We start from the raw sequence: 21,724 nt of genomic DNA, 5'->3' as shown, positions 1-21,724 counted from the left end.
AATTTGAAATATTTTCATCAAACTGGTTAACATAGCCGTCACTGCATCCTCACCACTTCTTTAAACATAACCCTCTACTCCACTGAATGCTCTTTTCCATATCCCTTGCCTGGCAAATTTATACTCATCCTTCAGGTAATGAATAAGCCTCATGCCCCCTTTGTTTATGCTAAGGAGGACTAAAGCACTCCCTTTACCAGGCTCTTGCTGCACCTTAAGGACTCAACATATCCAAATTGACCTGGCCTGGGCTCCTCTGCTCCTTGCCTCCAAGGTCTTCACTGATCTGGAGCCTGCTCAGCATGGGGTGGGCCAAACTAATACTTTCACCTGCCACACCCCTCAGGACCATCTGTTTGTTCTCGAAGGACCACAGAACCCTTGTTTAGTCCCTAATGCTTACAAATCATATTTAAATAAGGACCTCAGCAACAGAAACGGCAGTGGGTAACATCAAAATTTTGCTGCCAGTAAGAAAATTCCTTTCTAGCCCCTCTCTAAATCGCCACTCCTAATCTTCCCAGAGTCCACTCACCAGGCATTCCAGGAGCCGAGCTGGGCGGGCAATGACAATCATCAGTTTTTTCACCAGCTGCATCACAAAAGCTACCTCTGAACTCTCCGAGCGCTCATGAGCCTATAGAGAGGACAAAGATAAGTTAAAAGCCATCTATTGGCCCAAGGTGGCTGGGCTAAGCAGGACGTGACTGGGTAGAGCTGATGACCAAGAGAAAAGAATTGGTAGTACAGGGACCACTGGCAAAGCCAAGAACTCAAAGAAGATTCATCAGCTGTGAGAGGTACAAGGTGCTCATTAGGAACCTTTTGAGCCCTAGAACACCGCATCAAGGAATGTCACACCAACACACAGCTTTATCTGCTTTATCTCTATCCAGAAAACTTCACTCACCCTCTATACCCCAGCTCAAGGGGCTACTCTCAAAGGAGCCTTCACTGATACTTTATATCCCAGACAGATTGCAAGAAATACAAAGACCTCAAAGCCGGGGAGTGATATGACCAGACAGGTATGTCAGAAAGATCTCTCTGACTGCAGTGTAAAGGCTGCCCTAAAGCGAGGAAGGCTAAGAGCAGAGAAACCCCAAATTGCCATAATTCAGAGCAAAGGCCTAAGTTAAGGCAGTAAGAACAGAGACAAGTGGGCAGACTTCGGCTACTGCAGCGGCAGATAATGGAGTAGACATGAGGTGAGGGGTGAAAGCAGCAGGAACAGAAGGAAACTGCAACTTCAGTCTTAGGGAAAGTTCAGTGAATAGATGGCAAAGGAAGTGTAAGAAAACAAGCCACTTAGGTGACGACAGGTAAAGAACGTATAGCATTTGTTACAGAGAAGGGCAGCTAGGCAGAAAACCCAAGTTCAGTGCCAGACTTGTAGAGTTTGGGATACCTACGCTAGAAACTTTCTTGGATATCTGCCTGGCCCAGGGAGCCTTTCTCTTTTTTTTTTTAGGACTGCTCTGGTTTTTAGGACCCACATTTGTGTGGTGTGGCTGCACTTTCCCTCTCGATTCCATTCCAATAACTGACCAATGTGGGTTAACTTTCCTAAGAATTTAAAAATGGACAACTGTTAATATCAGTGTGGCAGAACTATATACGGACCGTGAAAGGGATGGTCATATCCGCCACACAGAGAGAGAAAAGGCTGCGCAGAAAAAACAAAGCTGAGGAAAGGAGAATGCGCACTTCCCAGGCTCCCCACAGCTCCGGTTTCCAGCTCTAGTCCCTTCTTAGGCCTTGCTGTATGTGTATTCCAATCTTCAGTTCTCTAAGACCCACTTTTTCCCCCCTTACAATCAGCTTTCTATTAGTGCTTAACCTACTCAACGTGAGATTCTATCACTTGCAACCAAAGAGCATGACCCTATGGTAAAGCCAGCGGAGGAGTCCAGCAAGCAGCTGGGTGTGCCGATCTGGAGCTCAGAATAGCATGAGTGGCAGCCACACGTGGGAGTCCTCAGCAATGATGACAACTAAAGTCACAGGGGCAGAGGAAGCTCATCGAGGAAAGTATCAAGAAAAGAAAGAGGAAATCAGACACCCGGGATGGTGCCCCACAGAACACCAGCATTCAAGAGATAACACAAGCACGCAAGAGGAAAATACAATCACAGGCCGGTAGTGGTGGCTCACGCCTGTAATCCTAGCACTTGGGAGGCCAGGGTGGGTGGACTGTCTGATCTTACAGGTTTGAGACATGCCGGAGCCAGAGTGAGACCTCTAAAAATCACTGGGCGCTGTGGTGGGCGCCTGTAGTCCCAATTTCTTGGGAGGATGAAGCAAGGGGATTGCTTAAGCCCAACAGTTTGAGGTTTCTGTGAGCTGTGACGCCACAGCATTCTACCGAGGGTGACAAAATGAGACTGTGTCTCCAAAAAAAAAAAAAAAATACACAGAAAAAACAATTATATTCAAGAGTGGGATGTTAACCAGTTTGATGAAAATATTTCAAATTGTATATAGAAACAGCACACTGTATCCCTTGACAGTATTAATGTTCACAGCTGTGATTTAATTAAAAAAAAAAAAAAAGAGTGAGGCAAGGGGGTTCTATAGCTCTCCCAAATGGGTACAATGCAGGGGTACACGCCACACCTCCTGAGTAAAGGCCTCCTCTACAACTCAGACTTTACCTAACAAATGCAAACAATGTAGCCTAATTGTATGTACCTTTATATTAATCCAAAATTTAAAAAAAGAGAGACAGAGAGAGAGAGATGGGCAGAGAAGGAACCTAAGAAGAGGCAGCCAGAGTGGTGAGAGCAGTGAACAGATAAGATACCCAGGGAGAAAACAGTTCAAGAGGGCTTCACTGTGCTCTGAAAAGGAAGGTGGGGACTGAAAGAGGCCACAGGATTTAGCAACTGGCCAACGAGTTCCAAGGCGACTCTTGCCTAAACAATTTTAGTGGGTCAGTGGAAAGGCAAATTAGAAGGCAAAAGCCAGAGCCATGAAAGGGTTACAAAGAAAGAAAACCAGCAACATATTCAATTTTAAATGAGATATTTAAGTATTAAATTTAAAAACAAACAAAAAAATAGTACCCTTCTCCCAATGTACACACAAGAAATAATTATTCTCTTTTCTTTCTTTTGTTGGAGGAGGGTGGTGGCGGGGAGAGAATGAATACCTGGGAGCTTCTGTTTCTCTGCTCTCCAGCTTGTGTGCACCACATGGCACTCTCATGCTGTTTTATAAAGAGCTGTCTGTCCGTTGGCCCCATGAAGTAGACCCTGCCAAGGGTGAAAGCCTAGCATAGTGTTTCCCACATAGTAGATGAGCAAGTGTTGTAAAATGTATCTTAGTCTCTGGAATAAGACAAACCTGAGTGTGGGTTCTGGTTTTGCTACTTAAGAAATGAGTTAGTTTGGGTTAACTTAGCTCTTTCAGGCTTCTGTTTCCACATCAGCAAAATTAGGGAATCCAAGACACTGGTACCAGACTTGATGGGTGGCAGGCAGGCTGGGAAGATGGAGAACACCACTAATGCCCTGACCTTAGCCTGGGACTGACACTCCAATACCACGTGCAGGGTTCACCAGAGCCCCAGCACAAGGACACTCACATCTTGCAGAAGTTTCTCCAAATTCTCTTGAAGTTCATAGAAGTAGTGTGATGTAATGAGCCCACTCCGAGATTTATCCAGGCAGTCTCGGGCCATTTCAATCACTTGATGATGAATAAAGCTCAGGGCTCCATCTGCCAAGGGCAACACGCTGTCTGGAGTGTTGGAGGAAATGAACTCTGCTAGTCGCTCTTCCATTTGTGCAGTGGCCTGGGGATAAAAGCAAGAAAAGTGACATTTCCTTTCTAGTCCCAGCTCAGTTGGAGCTAAGCCTGAAGGACCTGGTAATGGCATAATAATGGGCTTCCTGACACTGCATTTGGAAAACCTGATAACTGGAGACATGGAAAGATCACCTGCAAGTCCAAATGCCTTGGCGGGGCATTCAAGGCTTTGCCCACCTCCCACCACTCCCTGCAGAGCAAGTTCTTTTGCTCTAAGACACCAAAGTGTTTGCTATTTTCCTCCTTTGCTATGCTGTTCATGGCTTTTTCACCCTGCCAAGTCAGCCCAGTAAACTCCTAACTCTTCTAATCTCAGTTCAGGTACCATGTCTCTTCTAAGAAGTCTCTCAGTCCCCCAAAGGAGGGCTTCCATTCCTCTGTACTTCCACTGCACTTTCTAACTTCGTAAACTCAGCACATGGACATTGCTGGTTTCTAAACCTTTCTCTAGACTAGAAAGTTCTTCAAGTCAAGAGAGTTTTATTTATCTCAGGATCCTCTTATTTAACCTTCAGACCCAGGGTGCTAAATGGATGTTCAGAGTGTTTATTGAAGGTGTGAACCTGCCTGGTCATAGACACCACATTGGGATGGGAGCCTTGTAGACAGGAACGTGAACACGGCCTGGATCCCCAGCAGAACAGAACAGCGGTTAGATTCAGAAGCCTCGTAGGGACCTAACTGCATAGTCATGTCGAAATGACAAACACACATAAGTCGCTAGCCACCTGTCTATACTGTATTCTTTCCTTTGCCACCAGGTAGTGACTTCTGATTTCCAGTGTATGTTTAGGCAAATGTCTACATGCCTGCACATATATGTGGTGTGTATGGAGAGTGAGAGAGGAAGAGAGAGAAAGAGTGAGAATAAGGGAGAGAGAAGGAAGGGAAGGAATCTTAACACATTTTCTCTAACAATAGTTCGTCTCACAGGAAGGACTTAGAGACATGTAGAAAAACACAAACATGCAATACTACAATGACGACATCTAATAAGCAAGGAGGAAGGAACACAGGAGACAGATTTCTCAGCTCATACTCCCAAACTTCATTTTAAATAACCAAGTACAATAATATGTTTTCCTAGCTCTTCTGCCCTCTTCTCTAGTGCCCACTCAAAGGCTAGAAAGTATAGATCTCACAGGTCACAGATTTGGCAGAGAAAGTATTTTTTGGGGGGAAAGAGTCTCACTCTGTCACCCTGGGTTGAGTGCCATGGCATCATTATACCTCACAGCAACCTTAAACTTCTGGGCTCAAGTGATTCTCTTGCCTCCGTTTTTTTATTTTTAATAGAGAGTTGGTCTTGCTCTTGCTCAGACTGGTCTTGAACTCCTGAGCTCAAGCAATCCACCCACCTCGGCCTCCCAGAGTGCTAAGATTATAGCTGTGAGCCACTGCGCCCAGTCTTGGCAGAGAATAGCTAACACTTGCTGAGAGTTTATTATACCCTTGGGACTTTTAGAAGGGCGTAATGTTCCTTAACCCATAAACTCCCTATGAGACAGATACTCTTACTATCATGAATTGTAGATGAGGGGAACAAAGCTCAGAGAAGTTAAACATTCTGTCCAGGGTTATACAGCTGGGAAATAGTAGGACTGGATTTGAATTCCATCATTCTGGCTCCATGATCTGAGCTCCTCCCTATCACTATGCTTCGCTGTGTGTGTCAAATTGGAGAGCACAAGGGCTTCACACCACCTCCCTCATTGTGTGTCCACATTGTATCGTGTGTCCAGGAGACCATACCTGAGTCTAGAGAAAGAAACTCCCAGAGAAGCAGGGAACCACAGGCTGCACACCCTAGACTCAGATGAGCAGACAGACCCAAGGAGGTCTGGACAGAGGACAAAAAGAGAGGCTTGGGCACTCCACGCGCTCTGTTGTCGTGGGTGTCGGTCCACTGCTTCCCTCAGACAGAGCCAGCTGTGCTCTGCAGAAACAGGGTCTCTTCAGAAGGCTGGGTCAGAGCACATGGGCATGTGGTGTTCAAAAAAAGCCCCTGGGACACAAGGTCCTAGCCCCACATACAAGGAGGTTCATAGCCAAGCCACATAGTTGTAAATACTCTCTCTCAGCTACCTCAGGATAGCAACCTGCCTTCCTCCCTCAGCACTGTCCTGCTTGATGAAGGCCTGCCAAGCAACAATGACAACTACGACAACCACCCTCCCCCCCCCAAAAAAAGGCAAGCGTTGTGGCGGGCGCCTGTAGTCCCAGCTACTTGGGAGGCTGAGGCAAGAGAATCACTTAAGCCCAGGAGTTTGAGGTTGCTATGAGCTGTGACGCCACTGCAATCAAGCGAGGGTGACACAGTGAGATTCTGTTTCCAAAAAAAAAAAACAAGAAAAGAAAATGCAAATCCAAACGTTAACAAGCAACTGTGACATCTAATCCTCCACTTAGTGCTCTCTCCAGCCTTCTCGCCAACACAGCACACTTCTGTCTACTCTGTGGCTCCTGGTGAGGAGATGCTGCCTAAGAAATCTACATGTGGGTCACTAAGCTTCGAGACAAGACTGTGTTGAGGCCCATTAATTCACTTTGAAGAAACACAAGTCTACAGCGTCCTTTCTGATGCAAATGTGTAAGTTTCAACTTGCTCAGCTTATCAGTGTTGCTAGGATGGCTTCAGTTGTTTCCATCCACGTGGATTTTACATTTGATTTTTGTGTATCTCAAAACTTTCATAATGACCCACATATATCAAATGAAGGTGCTGTCAGAGAGCAAATCCTTGTAATGGGTACACCCTGATTTGTGGATCCTCACGTGCACAATGAGGTCTCCAGCTCTTTCTCTCCTTCCTACAGCATTGTGGGATACCTTTCTGACATTCCTCTCTACAAGCTCTCCTTCTGGGGAGACTGTAACAACAGTCCCCAAACTCATCATTCCTTGCTGCCTCCCCCTTCCTTTTTTTTTTGGTTGAGACAGAGTCTCACTGTCACCCTTGGTAGAGTGCCATGGCGTCACAGTTCACAGCAATCTCCAACTCTTGGGCTCAAGCAATTCTCTTGCCTCAGCCTCCCAAGGAACTGAGACTACAGGCGCCCACCACAACACCCAGCTATTTTTTCAAACCCACCACCCCTGGTGTATGTGGCTGGCACCATAACCACTGTGCTATGGGTGCCGAGCCTGCCTCCCCCTCCTGAGCCGTGGAAGCCCTTGTGCTCATGTTCTCCTCCTGGGTGACTTTCTATTCTTCTTCTTGATTACCCCTGAAGGTAGCACTTCATTCCCTTACTCCAGAGCCTTCCCATGGGCTGGCAGTAGGCAGCCATCCTCAGGGATATTATCTGTCTCCTTCTACACGTATCCTTACCTTGGGAAATCTTTCTTTGTACACATGATTCATCATTATTATTTCACTGTCGAAGGAAATTGGGGATCGTCCAGGGCTAAATAAGAAAGAAACGATTGTTACTTTAGTGTTGTTATATACAGAACTATCAAGAGCCCCTGCCCATACCGCTGTCTTCAGTACCCTGCATACTCCCACCTTAATGAGTGCTGAGTTTTCAGAGCCTTTCTTATTCCTGGAGTTCCCAGTGTACCCTGTTCAGTTCAAAATGGTACCATCTGGAACAAGGCTATCTTTCTACAGGAAGCTTGGTTTTCACAAACACCAAATAGCCTGGAAAGCCCTATAAAGGAGAAACCTACTCTTAAGTCCTCTGGTGGCTTTCCTAGGATGACCTCCCCCAGGACTCTATGTCCTCTTAGTTTTGGCCAGTGGTATTGAGTATACCCCAGCATGTTCTAGAAATCAAAGCAAATCAACTGTGTGCACCTATACTTTTTTCCAAACTAGCTGCAGCCAACAAGACTAACTTGGGATCTAATCTGAGGGATGAATGAGGCCAATTCATCCTGCTGTGAGTTACAAGTCTGGGTCATCTATTATAGGGAGCCAACATGTTATCAGCATTAATTTATCATCTTCCACAGTAAGCTAAATCTTCTACATGCATGGTTAGATCTCCTTAAAAGATTTCAAAGTTTGAGTCACATAGATGAATAGCTTGGTTCTGCCCAGTTTGGTGTCTCTGACAGGGGATCACAGCTGGGCTAGGTTCAGAACTGTTCTTTTCTTTCTTCCCTGGAATGGGCTATGATTTGCCTCCTGCATTGATACACATTACCAGGGAATGAAGAGTAATACAGCAGGGATTTCTCTGAGCATCAGTGTGATCCTCTCAATCTCAACTGCCTTAGCTGGGCATAGAGGCTCACACCTGTAATCCTAGCTGGTTGGGAGGCTGAGGCAGGAGGATCACTTGAGGGCAGGAGTTCGAGACCAGCTTGAGCAACACAGCAAGATCTCATTTCTACACAAGATTAAAAAAATTAGCCAGGCATGGATACTCAGAATGCTAAAGAGGAAAGATCCCTGAGCCCAAGAGTTCAAGGCTTCAGTCAGCTATGATCAGTTCACTGCACCCTAGTCTGGTGACAAGTAAGACTATACCTCGAAACAACACCTAAAAACCAAATAAGCAAAAAGTAATCTCAACTGGCCTAAAAGGTACCCTTCACTGGGTATGGATTGCTGAGACTACCAAGACTCAGGTGTTCCTCTATGAGACAAAGCCAGTCACTGAGGACCCACACTCACTCATTTGTATTCTTAATCGTCCACACTGAAGTCCTGGGCATCATCTTCATCAACCTTTGAACCTGAACCAGTGTCTGTGGTCTGGCCCAGCTTACTCTCTGCCACTCATAGTGCCAACATTACCTGAAGGGATTCTTCATCGGAGGCACTGCTCCTCTGGGACCACCCCCAGCACACATTAGCTAGTTAGTTTCTTCTCTGAGTCCCTAGAAAGCTGAGCTCAGTCACTGAAGTCATTCTCATTTTAATCTCCATTGTCTTACTTAACCTGGAATTTTGGCACAGATTTATAGCTAATGCCAGAGCAAATGGACAATTAATCTAAGGAATTCACAAATAAATCAGCTGTTAAAGAGTTGTTGGGTTTAATTAGCTGAGCATTGTGGCAGGAGCCTGTAGCCTGGCTACTCGGGAGGCTGAGGCAGGATTGTTCAAACCCAGGAGTTTGAGGTTGCTGAGGGTTAGGCTGAAACCATGGTACTCTAGCCTAGGTGAAAGAGTGAGACTCAAGTGATTCAGAGAATACAGATAGATTCAGATGGGCATTTAAATTCTGCCTTTAAATCAAGCTTTTTCCCCAAGTCAGCTACCTGTGTCTCCAACAGCAACTTTTTTAGGTGGCCAAGCTCATATACCCCAGGCCTATGAGTTCTGTGGCAGGATAACCACCAGATTTGACAATATCATTACTCTCCTTTTACTGAATGCAGTCTAACGTATACTTCTACTGCTAACTACATTTAAAGGAAAACAGGGAGGGACAACTTGACAGCATTGTCAAATACCTCTTGGGGTGAGATGTGCTGAGCTGAACCTGAAGCCAAAAAGGGATTGAGCTTTGCTGGATTTGACTCACCTAAGCTGGCCAGTGTGCTATGCCAGGGGTTGTCAAACTACAGCCTACAGACCAAACCTGGACTATTGCTTTTTTTTGTAAATAAAGTTTATATATTATCTGTGGATGTTTTCACAATACAACATAGCTGAGTAGTTATGAAGGGCTAAATGGCCTGCAACACCTGCGATATGTATACTGTTTTGTCCCTGTATGGAGTAAGTGTGCCAACTCCTGTGCTATGCATATAAGCTGATATCCACAGGTACGGGGGCAGAGGGCAGAGAGCACTCCTCACCTGAGGCTGCGGGAGCGGGGCCGCATGGCTGGGGACTGCCGCCCCTCCTCGTCCGGTACACTCTCCGTGCTGAAATGCTTTGTCAAAAAGTGCAGCTCATCAGCTGTAGGCTGGAAAGGCAACTGATGCAGCTTTTCTTGTGAGGAGCATGATGACTAGAGGGGAAAACGTGAAGAGACAACATTAAAGGCATGTCTGAGTGCGGTCCAGAAATGGAGAAGGACCGAGAATGGTCCGGGATGTTCTGATCAATGTAAACCCAAAGCAGGTCTTCTCTCCCTGCTCCCTTTCAGAGTCTTCAGCTGCAAGGAAGCCAGGACACTAGAGTCTTCAGGAACTGTGCGGGAGCTGGACCTAGACCTGCCTCGGCTGTGAGAACTCAGAAACTACCTAGGAATCTCTTTAGCTGGTAAAAAGTGGATTCTTCTACATGGATTTTTGGCCTTCAATGAAATGTTTAGCTAGCTGGAAGAGTAAGTCATTAATAAACCATGCTTCCTGACTTGGGACATGTCCTAAGTATGCCTGGCTGCAAATGACATCCCCTTCTACAACCTGAGAGAGCTGCCCTGAGCATGGTTCAGCAGTGTTTGCTTCTGACTGTGACCCAGAGGAGAAATGGCTCTGGTGAGGCGGTGAAGACTATGTCCACATAGAGACACCAGCCCATGAGAACATACAGCATTTTCAGACAGGGACATGAAGAATAGATTTGACCTGCAAATCATCATGAATTCAAAACATGGCTTGCCAATAGAACATTCCTGACAAGAGCCCATGGGCAATCACAGCAGGCCACCTGAGGAAGGGCCACTGCTAGTGCTGCCAGTGGATGCCCACAGACCCGGCCACAGCTGAGGTGACCCACTGGGCCCTAAGATCAGGGAATTTCCCCTTTACCTGATAACACTGGCCACAACAGCAGGCAAGTCGAACACTGCCAGTCCAATTTCAATTTATCAACTTATCAAAGATCTTAGGCTCAAATATCTAAATCCATTTAGAGTCAGCTCTGAAGCCCTGCACTAAGAGGACTCTGTTGCCATAGGGTCAATACCAAGTGAGGAATCTGCACTTTGGGGGCTCACAGTGAACACCTTCTCTTGGGAAACACTAAGACACATGAGGTTGTAAAGAGCTAGTCAGGAGGTCTCCATGGGGCTGTCCTAGCCACATTTAATAAATAATTTGGGTCAAAGCTACAGAAAGTATCCTCACTCAACTGCAGCTAACATGAAGCTGATGGAGCAATTCTAATTTGTGGTGGGAGAAATTGGTATTTTCAAGCAAAGAGGTGCTGAACAGGAATACTTAGAATTACCTTAGGTCTAAAAAACGTCATCTGTTTGAGTATAGATTATGGGGAAAAGGGTGTTTATTAGGGAAAGATGTTAAGCTTAGTAGCTGCCAAAAACCAGTGAGATCTTTGGATTAGTTTAAGAGTAATATCTAGCTCAAAATAGGAAATGATACTCCTTTTCCCTGCTAGAGATTCAAGAATAAAGATACTCTGAGCGGGAAGACCCAGTGAATGCTAGAAGGAATAGGGATGGCTCACCAGGTATGGGGCCTATAAGCCTAAAATGTGTCTTCCATATTTGGCCCTTTACAAAACAAGCTTCCTAACCCTGTCATCGTGTTCAATGAGGATGATTCCTTTTAGGGTCAATTGTGCATAACAGCCATTAGCACATACATTGTGATTTAGGCTAAAATTTTCTCTAAAAGAAATACAAGTAAACATTTCAGAGACAGGTCCAGTCTTTTGCTGATACAGACCAAACTTGGATATCAAATAACAATCACTCTTCCTTTCTTTACTGAAAGAAAAAGGAGGTAGATGGTCTACTAACTCTTTGGGACATGGGGAGGGTGATCTGTTCTTGATTACAGTTGGGGAGGAGGGCAACTGTGCCTAGAAGTCCCCATGCCTGGCCTTACCAGCAAAGCCAAAGTCCATCCTCAAGCCCTCCTTTGACTCCACTAAGGACAGGGTACTGGTTAATCCTTTCCAAAGACATTGATGGGTCTGGCTATGGCTATGGTCACCAGCCCTCTGGCCACTCAGCAGCATCCCCAAGCAACTGCTTTGGGTTTGGCTTTGGAGGAGAAGTTGAGAACCATTTTGGAACACTGGGTAAGGAGTAACAGCCATAGGGAAGTACCTATTCAGGGTGGAAGGAAGTATGGCCACAGATTTGGCTACTTACTGAGACAGTGGAGCTAGGAGTATTTGTTCCATACCCTGAAGAAGGCAAAGAAGCCAAAGACCAGCGCCGTCCATCAGTCCTATGTAAGAAAAGCATATCAGGCAGTTTCTGCAGGACCCGCCCTGAGCCCAGGACCTGCTGTCTGTCCATTGGCATCCTGGAAGCAGTTAGTTCATGGGAGGCCTCTTCCCATGTCAAGACCGTGCTTCTCAGTCTAGTATATGCTTTCACATTGCTCTCCAACATGGGGCCTATTATATGTTTTCCCCACAGTCAGACATCATAAGGTGTCCATGACTTTACATAAAAGCATCTGTTATATAATATTGTGCTTTTGTAATATATGTTTTTATACTTCCAACTTATTCACTTTCAGGGAAGCAGTAACAGAGGATTCCAGTTTAGAGGCATCATCACAAGGACAGAAGTGCTGCCAAAATGCAGCTACTTCCTTTTTTGAAGGCTCCATGTGAAGGGCTCTTTGGTCTTTCCCAGGCCAGCAGGCTGACAACCAGGAAGAAGCAGACCATCATCTGGGTCTAAACCGAGTGTCAATTGATAGCAAATAGTTACAGGCTTCCTAGATCCATCATGACCCCAAACCCCAGACTCTGAGAATGTCTGCAAAGAGTGACAGTAGGAAAGAGGAGAGAGGTGAGAGACCCTTAGCTGTTATGAAGCTTTCGGGGAGACTTCCTGCTGCTCTCAAAAGGATGCACCCTGAAGCTTATCACAGAGAATCACAGCTGTCTGCTTTACTCTAGGGGAGAAAGATCAAGCAGGTATCTACTTCTTAATATGCACTTGGGATTCTTTGCTTGGATCATGGGATGCAACATAAAGGATTCTTTTTTAATGGAGCTTAGGGATATACCCTAAGTTGGACAAAAACTTCTTTGCATCTACTCACATAACCTTAGATCATAAGCAATGGAGGGTCTTTCTGAGTTTGTATTACAATTTTTAGAGAAAATACTAAGACTTAGAAGTTTGGGTGATTTGTTCAGTTATGGCAGGGACAGGGAGACAAGGAACCAAAACAAACAAAACAAAACAACCAGAAAACAATAACAACAAAAAACTTGCTGGGGCTTTTCCTTCTGAAGCACTCCTCCCCACCCACACTGATATCTAACAGTTTTCCTAACCTGCTCTATCAGAGGTTAGGCAGGGTTTAATTCCACATGCACAACTCAAACTTCAAGCCACCCAGGCAGCAACATGCGTAAATTATAATTCTGCAGGGACCAGTCTCTGAGACAAAGAAATGTCCAGGAAGGTGCTCAAACATGACAATCTCCCCAACCTTTTTGTTGGGTCCTGGGAGCTTCACACAATGAGCAGGTTGATTCCAGGAAAAGAGAGCTCAGCAAAGATGAGACAAGTATGACTTGGAGATGGATTTCCTTGTTAAATATACTCGTTCACAAGTGATTTTTCCATCTTTAGAAAGAACTGCATGGCAGCTATTTCTAGGTCTAGTGAAGAGGAGGGGCCACCACAGGATGCCCTTCTTCCCTCTACCTGGTCACCTCACTGGGTGACTGAGGAAAGTGTGGGAATGAGGGCGACTTGTCCCTAGCCCCAAAAGTTGGAACAACTCAGCATCCTGCTCCAAGCATATGCCCTCTGAGCCTCAGTTGCAGCAGGTAGAAGGGATCCCTTAGGGCCTCCTTGCTAGATAAGAAAGGCCCAATGTTCGTTTCCATGTTCAGAGAAGAAGAATCATAACTAGTTCTCACCCAGCACAAAACCACAAACCACATATTCTGGTCATGCACAGCCACACATAGTTTCCCAGCCCCTCTCCCCACCACACCCACTAATTACCTGTCTGCCCTGTGTCCATGACTGCAGTGAAAAAACATACATTACAGTGAGAACCAAAAGGAACCAGAGGGTGATCTTTTTGACCCCTGGTATTTGGTCTAGCTTGGCACAGGCAAACCTTCTGTTTAGGAATATGTGGTAGCTTGAAGTGAAATTGTAGGACTGATGGGTCTAGACTCAGCACTGTATTCAATCTTTTTTGTGATATTCCAACTAAAGGTGATCCTATAAGGCTCCAGCCTAACCTCAGTAACCTAGGAACAAACAATTCTTGATACCCTGTTAGGCAGGGCTGAACCCCTACTCCACACCTCCACCAATAGTGAGCAGTTTTTACCACTATGTTCTATAAGAACAGCCCAAGCTACTCGGGAGGCTGAGGCAAGAGAATTGCTTAAGCCCAAGAGCTTAAGGTTGCTGTGAGCTGTGACACCATGGCACTCTACCGAGGGTGACAAAGTAAGACTCCATCTCAAAACAAACCCAACAGGCCAGAGATCCATGTTCCTCCACACATGTGACTAAAACCTCAGGCTACTTAGCATAGACTTGTTGGGTCTGAGTGGTAATACCAGGCTCCAAAGCTGCCTGGTTGGTCCTACTCCATTAGCCTGGTGAATGTAGCAGATTGAGGGCATCCAGTGGCCGTTCCCTCTGCCTGGAATGGTCTACACCAGTGGTTCTCAACCTGTGGGTCACGACCCCTTTGGGGGTCTCCTGTATATCAGATGTTTACATTACAATTCAGAATAGTAGCAAAATTAACAGTTATGAAGTAGCAACGAAAATAATTTTATGGGTGGGGGTCACCACAACATGAGGAACTGTATTAAAGGGTCGCAGCATAGGAAGGTTGAGACCCACTGGTCTGCATACACTGGGTCCTCGTGCCTAGTGCAGCACCTGCATCTCATCCTTCAGAGGCTTCACACGTCCACCTGCTGAAGACTCTCCTGCCCTATTCCTTTCCTTTTCTTTCATGTAGCACCACGTTCCTTCCCTTCCTGGTGCCGTCCTAGGTTATAACCATAGATTTGCTGTTTGCTGTTTGCGTGTTCACTAATTACCAGTCTCCCCTAGCGTGTATTTGATTAATAAGCGCTGAGAGCTTACTATGTACTAGAAGACACAGCTTTCAACAAATTAAGGTATCCCTATTAGAGGTGATTTGATTCTGGTTGAAAACATGCGAACAAGAAAATATGAGTTATTGGAAAATGCTAGTTTGTAAATAAAACTAGATGATTTGGCCAGGCATGGTGACTCATGCCGATAATCCCAGCACTCTGGGAGGCTGAGGTGGGAGGACTGCTTGAGGTCAGAAGTTTGAGTCCAGCCTGGTGAACATAGTGAGACTCTATTTCTACAAAAAATAAGAACAATTTAGCCAGGTGTGGTGGTGAATGCCTGTAGTCCAGCTACTTGGAGAGGCTGAGGCAGGAGGGTTACTTGAGCCCAGGAGTTGGAGGCTGCAGTGAGTTGTGATTGTGCCATTGCACCCCAGCCCGGGTGACAGAGTGAAATCCTGTCTCAAAAACAAAAAACAAAAAATCCCCAGCAGAGCCTGAATGATATGACATAGAATGTCAAAGGAGCCCTTTAGATTGTATGTTTAAGGAAGACTTCTCTGAGGAGGTGACACTGAGATGAAACATGAGTGACAAGAGTTAACTAAGTGAAGATCTAAGGGACAGCATTTCTCACAGGAAAACGACCAGTACACAGATGCTACTATAGTAGAGTGTGAGTTCCAAGAAGCAGGGACTATCTTCATGTCTATTTTGTTACCACCATATAACTAAACACCCAACCTACTGCCTAGTTCATAGTTGGTGCTCAGTAAACAAATTTATTGAATGAATGAGAAATGACTCAACGCCACCTATGGAGATGGGTCACAGGTCCTGCTTTCCCAGCTCGCACCTACTCGGAAGCTACAAAGTCCAGGCAAGAAGTCTAAGGCAAGTCAGTTGTTTCAGCTGGGCTGGAAAAACAAATGCATCAATCTAGCATATTATTATTATTATTATTTTTTGAGACAGAGTCTCAATTTGTTGCTCTTGGTAGAGTCCCATGGCATCACAGCTCACAGCAACCTTAAACTCCTGGACTTAAGTGATTCTCTTACCTCAGCCTCCCAAGTAGCTGGGACTAAAGGCACCCACCACAATGCCCAGCTATTTTTCGAGATGAGGTCTCGCTCTGGCTCAGGCTGGTCTTGAACCTATAAGCTCAGGCAATCCACCCACCTTGGCCTCCCAAGTGCTGGGATAATAGGTGTGAGCCACCACACCCAACCCCAATCCAGCATATTCTTGTAAAGTGACCCTACCTGGATCTTAGATGAGTCCATGGAATAAACCTGGGTGAAATTTGTTTTAAATAAGGCAACTGGTTCAGGATGGGCATCCATGTCAGCTGCCTAACCTGTTCATTGTCTTATTAGCTATAAAGAATTCTGGAGAAGGAGGCGATGAATTTCTTCTGGGTTGTCATCTGAATAGTGAGATATGCTGCTTCTAGGAATGTGTTCTTTTTCTGTTACATCTTTTTCTGAAGTATTCCCTATCAATAAAAGTTCCCAAAAGAAGAAGTATTTCTTCTTTTTCTATTGTCTATAAGATTTGGCATGATCTGCTTTTTCAAATCATCTTTTAGTTTTATTTATAAATATTAGTTGTCTATTTTTTGAGACTTTGGAAAAAAATAGTAAGAAGTTAATTGATGACTCTATACTGAACCTCAGAGTCAAAGCATTCTATAATAGTCATACTCTTATTTGACAATGTGAATGTTACTTTCTTTGTGTTATTATTATTATTGCTTAATACTTCGTTGTAGCAATTGTCTGATTTCTTTTCTGAATGTATTTATCCTCATTCATTCCTTACAAGGTTTTTGTTTTTAGTCCTTATCTTAAACATTGTTATTGTTGTTAAATTTTAAGCCTTTTTAATTCTGTGAAGGCAAAAAGTGGAAACCTAATAATCACATGTATATGTAAAAGTAAAAGTAATAATAATAAAAAAAGGAAAGTTCCCAAATCTAGAACCACTATTTTTTTGGAGGTTTTGATACCAGAGACTAACCAAGAAAAATTTTTAAAAATGTAAAAAAGAACTCTGCCAACAGAATCTTAGAAAAAGTTCTACAAAGAAAGTATTTGTATATGGAGCTTAGGTATGTGATTTCAACTAACATTCATGCAAGTGACACTAATGCTGGTCATAGATGAGGTTTTCTATCAACTTACCTACGGGCAGGAACAAAGGAAAAGTGAGCAGGTGCATTTGGAGAGAAATTCCGGGGACTGTCCAGAGGACTGTTACCTGTGGATGGGGAAAGGAAAAGAAACCTCTGTGAGGTTTGCTTCATGGGGGGGTTGACCTGACCTTTAGATAAGAAATCTTCCCCTAGCATACAATTAACCTATATCATTATTTTCTCAAGCCCACCATCAGTTTAATGATTCTCTCTATAAAGTTTCACAGCCCAGATGTCTTCTCCCCTGTTCCCAAGGTGTCTGTAACAATCCATGTCTCTCAGACATCCACTCCAGACCTATCAGCAACTTGCCTATTTCTGTCCTCCTAAGAACACCTCAAACTCCAATCTGTCTTGTCAAGTTAACCCAACTAAAAGCGCTCATTCAGTGCAGATGGCATAGCAAACGCTCAAGCATCTCTCAAAGGGCAACAGGCCTACCAGTCCTCAAGTTTCTTGCACATATACTATGTATCTCTGCACACTGTGCCCAAGGGGGAAACCAGGAACATGTGTGTTTTAAGGGGAAACAGGTTCTGAGGTAGGGTCTCAGGATAAGAATGTTCTTCCATAATCAAGGCCCTCGAGCCTGCAAATCACGCCCAACTTCCTAATGGTGTAGGAATTACCATCACCTCTTTATTAGTTTTCCTGTGTCATGTATACCTTGCTAATTTAAAGCTCGAATGTCTGAACGAAATTGTGCTTACCTTTGTTCTAATCACAACAGTATTTGAACCTAACTAAGCCTACCATGTTTCTCTGATACAGATCTGCTGGCACTCAGGAGCCCCTAGTTGGCAGAAGCTGTTAATGTGCCTCTACCCAAAATGCCATGTCTCAGTAAGTACTACACACCATGATATGATGACACCCACCTAACCCCTCCCTCCTTCCCGTGTGTGTGCTCAGCTCCGTACAGCAACGTTGGCTATGAGGCACTGAAGCTGCCCAGAGGCCTAGCTTTCTCTTAGATGGTTTGTTTCCTGCATAGGGTATGGATGTTCCTAGGTACACCAAAGATGCCCTGTTGTTTCCCATTATTTCTCTCTAACAGGGTCTTGATAGCACTTAGTATCTTTCTGTACTAATTTAGTAAAAACCAGCCTCTCAGCCAGTGCTACTACTACCCCACAGAACACCTCTATATCAACGATATAAAGGCATTCTCTTTACTTTTAATTTTTATTGATTTATTTTTTTTGAGACAGAGCCTCAAGCTGTAGCCCTGGGTAGAGTGCCATGGCATCACAGCTCATAGCAACCTTTAACTCCTGGGCTCAAGCGAGTCTCCTGCCTCCACCTCCCCAGTAGCTGGGACCATAGGCGCCCACCACAACGCCTGGCTATGTTTTTTTTGGTTGCAGCTGTCATTGTTGTTTGGCGGGCCTGGGCTGGATTTGAACCCGCCAGCTCAGGTGTATGTGGCTAGTGCCTTAGCCACTGGAGCCTCAGGCGCCGAGCCAGCATTATCTTTAGTTGAACTAATTAGGAAGAGGCACTTCAGCTTCCTCTCATCCCCAGGGACACAAAATGCACAGCTTTATCCAATGGATTTGTTTTCTACGTAATACAAACTCTGAGCTTTCCATGCTACTGTGTTTCCTGAAAATAAGACAATGTCTTATATTTATTTTTTCTCAAGAAGACACACTAGGGCTTATTTTCAGGGGATGTCTTATTTTTATTACGTATAATACAACAACCTACATTTATTCAAATACTGTTAAGTCAACTTCTTCTGGAACCTCACAGGGGGAGCCAATCTTGTTGGTGGGGCTGGTGCTAGTGATGCATGAACTCCTTTCCCCTAGTCATTCGCACGTACAATAGGATGCCTGTGACCACGGTTACCACACGCGCACCCACACCTGTGGAAGTGCAAACGGCTCAGAGAAAGGAGCTGTGGCAGTTAAAAGGTATTCCAGTCTTCCTTACTGCTTCGCACCAAAATGCATGGCATGGCTATGCAGATACGCTGCATGCAGTGGCTATGCCCATCACTAGGTCTTATTATTGGGGTAGGGCTTAACAAATGCATAGAAATCCTGCTAGGGCTTATTTTGGGGGGTAGGTCTTATTTTTGGGGAAACATAGTGTGTGTTAAGGCTGTCTGTTAGGACCTATTCCCATCTGCTGGCTAGCATAGGCCACCAGGATACCACATGAGTGGTTGATTTCTTAGCCAGGACTTAGTAAAGATCAGACCTCTGTAGAAATATCAAGACTAAAAAAAAAATTGTCCCTTTTTGCTAGTGTTATTTCAAAGATTAACAAGTACCTACAGTTTGATCCTTGACAGGTAAAGCTAGGTGCTCTTTGATGGTTCCCAAAATCATTCAGCTAAAGGTTGAGATTCCTGGACATGATGAGTACCTACCCTATAAACCATGACTAGCCTTCCAAGGACCAGACCTGGGTGTGGGTTACAAGGTAAAATACAGAGAGTTCAAAGACTCTTCCAGGTGCTCACAGTAAAGTTAGAGATATATAAAACACACTAGAAATAACTAACACCAAGAAGAAAAAAAGGCATTACAAAACTAAACAAACAGACCGGGCATGGTGACTCACACCTATAATCATAGCACTCTGGGAGGCTGAGAGGTGGGAGGTCATTTGAGCTCAGGAGTTCAAAACCAGCCTGAACAAACAAAACCTCATCTCTACTAAAAATAGAAAAATTAGCTGGGCGTGGTGAAGTATGCATGTAATCCTAGCCACTTGGGAGGCTAAGGAAGGAAGACTGCTTGAGCCTAAGAGTTTGAGGTTGCAGTAAGCCAAGATGACAACTACATTCTAGCCAGTGCAACAAAAACAAAATCAAAAACAAAACCCAACCAAACAAATGTAGAACATACATTCTTTTTAACTGTATGTGGAATGTTCACCAAGAAAGATTCATATTCCAGGACACAAAATAAAACTTAACAAATTTAAAAAGGAATCAAACCATATAAAATGTTTTATGACCACAGTGAAATTGAATTAGAAATCAATGACAGAAAGATCTCTGGACGATCCCCACATGTTTGGGAACAAAACAACACACTTTAGAATAATTTGTGGGTTGAAGAAGAAATCAAAAGGGAAATTATAATGAAAAGTATTTTGAACTCAATAAAAAATGAAAACTATAACATGTCACAGTTCTTTCTTTCCCCCAAAATAAAAGGTTTATTTTAAGAAGAGACAATAACCAAGAAAACAACAAAACAAGCTTTGTGCATTAACAAATAAAACAGAACCAAAAAAACATGTAAAAAGAAAATAAAAACTCAAGGCCACTCCAACTCTTTTTTTTTTTTTGATACAGAGCCTCAAGCTGTTGCCCTGGGTAGAGTGCCATGGTGTCACAGCTCACAGCAACCTCCAACTCCTGGGCTTAAGTGATTCTCTTGCCTCAGCTTCCCAAGTAGCTGGGACTACAGGCGCCTGACACAACACCCGGCTATTTTTTGGTTGTAGTTGTCATTGTTGTTTTGCGGGCCGGGGCTGGATTCAAACCTGTAGGCTCTGCTGTATGTGGATGGCGCCTCAGCTGCTTGAGCTACAGGCGCCAAGCCCACTCCAACTCTTTATACAAAAGTGAAGGCTGGCGGCACCTGTGGCTCAAAGGAGTAGGGTGCTGGCCCCATATGCTAGAGGTGGCGGGTTCAAACCCAGCCCCGGCAAAAAACTGCAAAAAAAAAAAAAAGAAAAAAAAAGAAGGCAAAGGCCTCAGGTGCCTGTGAAAAACTGGCCCTACAGATCATTCACTAAAGAAACTTCTTGCTGACCTCCCATAAGCAAGGATATGCAAATTGTAACTTTAGGTCTGCAGGCTATGCCCAGCTCCTAAAACTAAAGTTAGCTCGATTCCACACTAATTACAGGTTTATCTTCAGAGGGGGCAGAACAGAGAGACAGAGATTCTTCCACCTCTCCAGGGACATCGACATAAATGATGCTTCCTTCACTCCTTTTTTCTCTTGCTTTTTAATTCTAAAAAATTTAGAAGATATAAGTGATTTTTCCTTACAAGGATGAACTGTATCATGCGGACGTCAGAGCTTTCAGTGTATGATCACCAGAATTGTGTACACTGTACCCAATAGGTAGATTTTTATCCTTTTCCTCCCTCCCACCCTCCCCTCTCTTAGTTTTCAATGTCCATTACATCACTTTTTGGTCACATATACCCCTCATTTAGCTCTCACTTACAAGTGAGAATATGTGATATTCACTGTCCCATTCCTGAGATACTTTTCTTAGGCTAATGATCTCCAGTTCCATCCAAGTTGTGCCAAAGACATTATTTCATTTCCTTTTACGGCTGAGTAGTACTCTATGATATAGTGTGTGTATATATATGTAAACACACATATACACACATTTTCTTTATCCACTCATCTGTTAATTAAAGCATTTCTTTGAGGGAAAATTGTAACACTGCATTTCTACATTAGAAAAGGAATGACCTCAGTTCCTGAGTAAGCTTTGGTAGCTCACTCAGTTTTTACCTTAATAAATTAGAAAGATAGTAAATGAAATCCAGAAAAAATGAAATCATAAAGATTGTAACTACCAGAAAATAATAGAGAAAATAAACAAAACCATGCACAGAGATCACTGAAATTAAAATCACTGACAGATTAATCAGGGTGTTGGGGGGAAGAAGACACAAATTACCAAAATCAAGAACGATAAAGGGCTTGGCGCCTGTGGCTCAAGTGGCTAAGGCGCCAGCCACATACACCTAAGGTGGCGGGTTCGAATCCACCCCAGGCCCGCCAAACAACAATGACGGCTGCAACCAAAAAAATAGCCGGGCATTGTGGTGGGTGCCTGTGGTCCCAGCTACTTGGGAGGCG

At 44.3% G+C, this 21,724-nt stretch overlaps 1 protein-coding gene across 1 annotated transcript in view; it reads right to left on the bottom strand.

Moving 5' to 3' along the window:
- The window catches only part of MAST2 (microtubule associated serine/threonine kinase 2), a 202,383-nt gene that overhangs the window by 15,617 nt on the left and 165,042 nt on the right, over window positions 1-21,724 (bottom strand). Inside the window, exons 6-11 of the mRNA XM_003801411.3 lie at window positions 16,861-16,936; window positions 11,778-11,856; window positions 9,568-9,722; window positions 7,142-7,217; window positions 3,587-3,796; window positions 536-637 (exon numbers count right to left, since the gene is read on the bottom strand). Coding sequence (XP_003801459.1) covers window positions 536-637; window positions 3,587-3,796; window positions 7,142-7,217; window positions 9,568-9,722; window positions 11,778-11,856; window positions 16,861-16,936 — 698 coding nt within the window. The remainder of the gene's footprint in view (window positions 1-535; window positions 638-3,586; window positions 3,797-7,141; window positions 7,218-9,567; window positions 9,723-11,777; window positions 11,857-16,860; window positions 16,937-21,724) is intronic.

This window comes from Otolemur garnettii, unplaced genomic scaffold (assembly GCF_000181295.1).
Source record: "Otolemur garnettii isolate 467f Iridium unplaced genomic scaffold, OtoGar3 scaffold00210, whole genome shotgun sequence".
Classification (NCBI taxonomy): domain Eukaryota; kingdom Metazoa; phylum Chordata; class Mammalia; order Primates; family Galagidae; genus Otolemur; species Otolemur garnettii.
The sequence above is the reverse complement of the archived record's forward strand: the minus strand, read 5'-3'. Positions and strand labels throughout refer to the sequence as shown.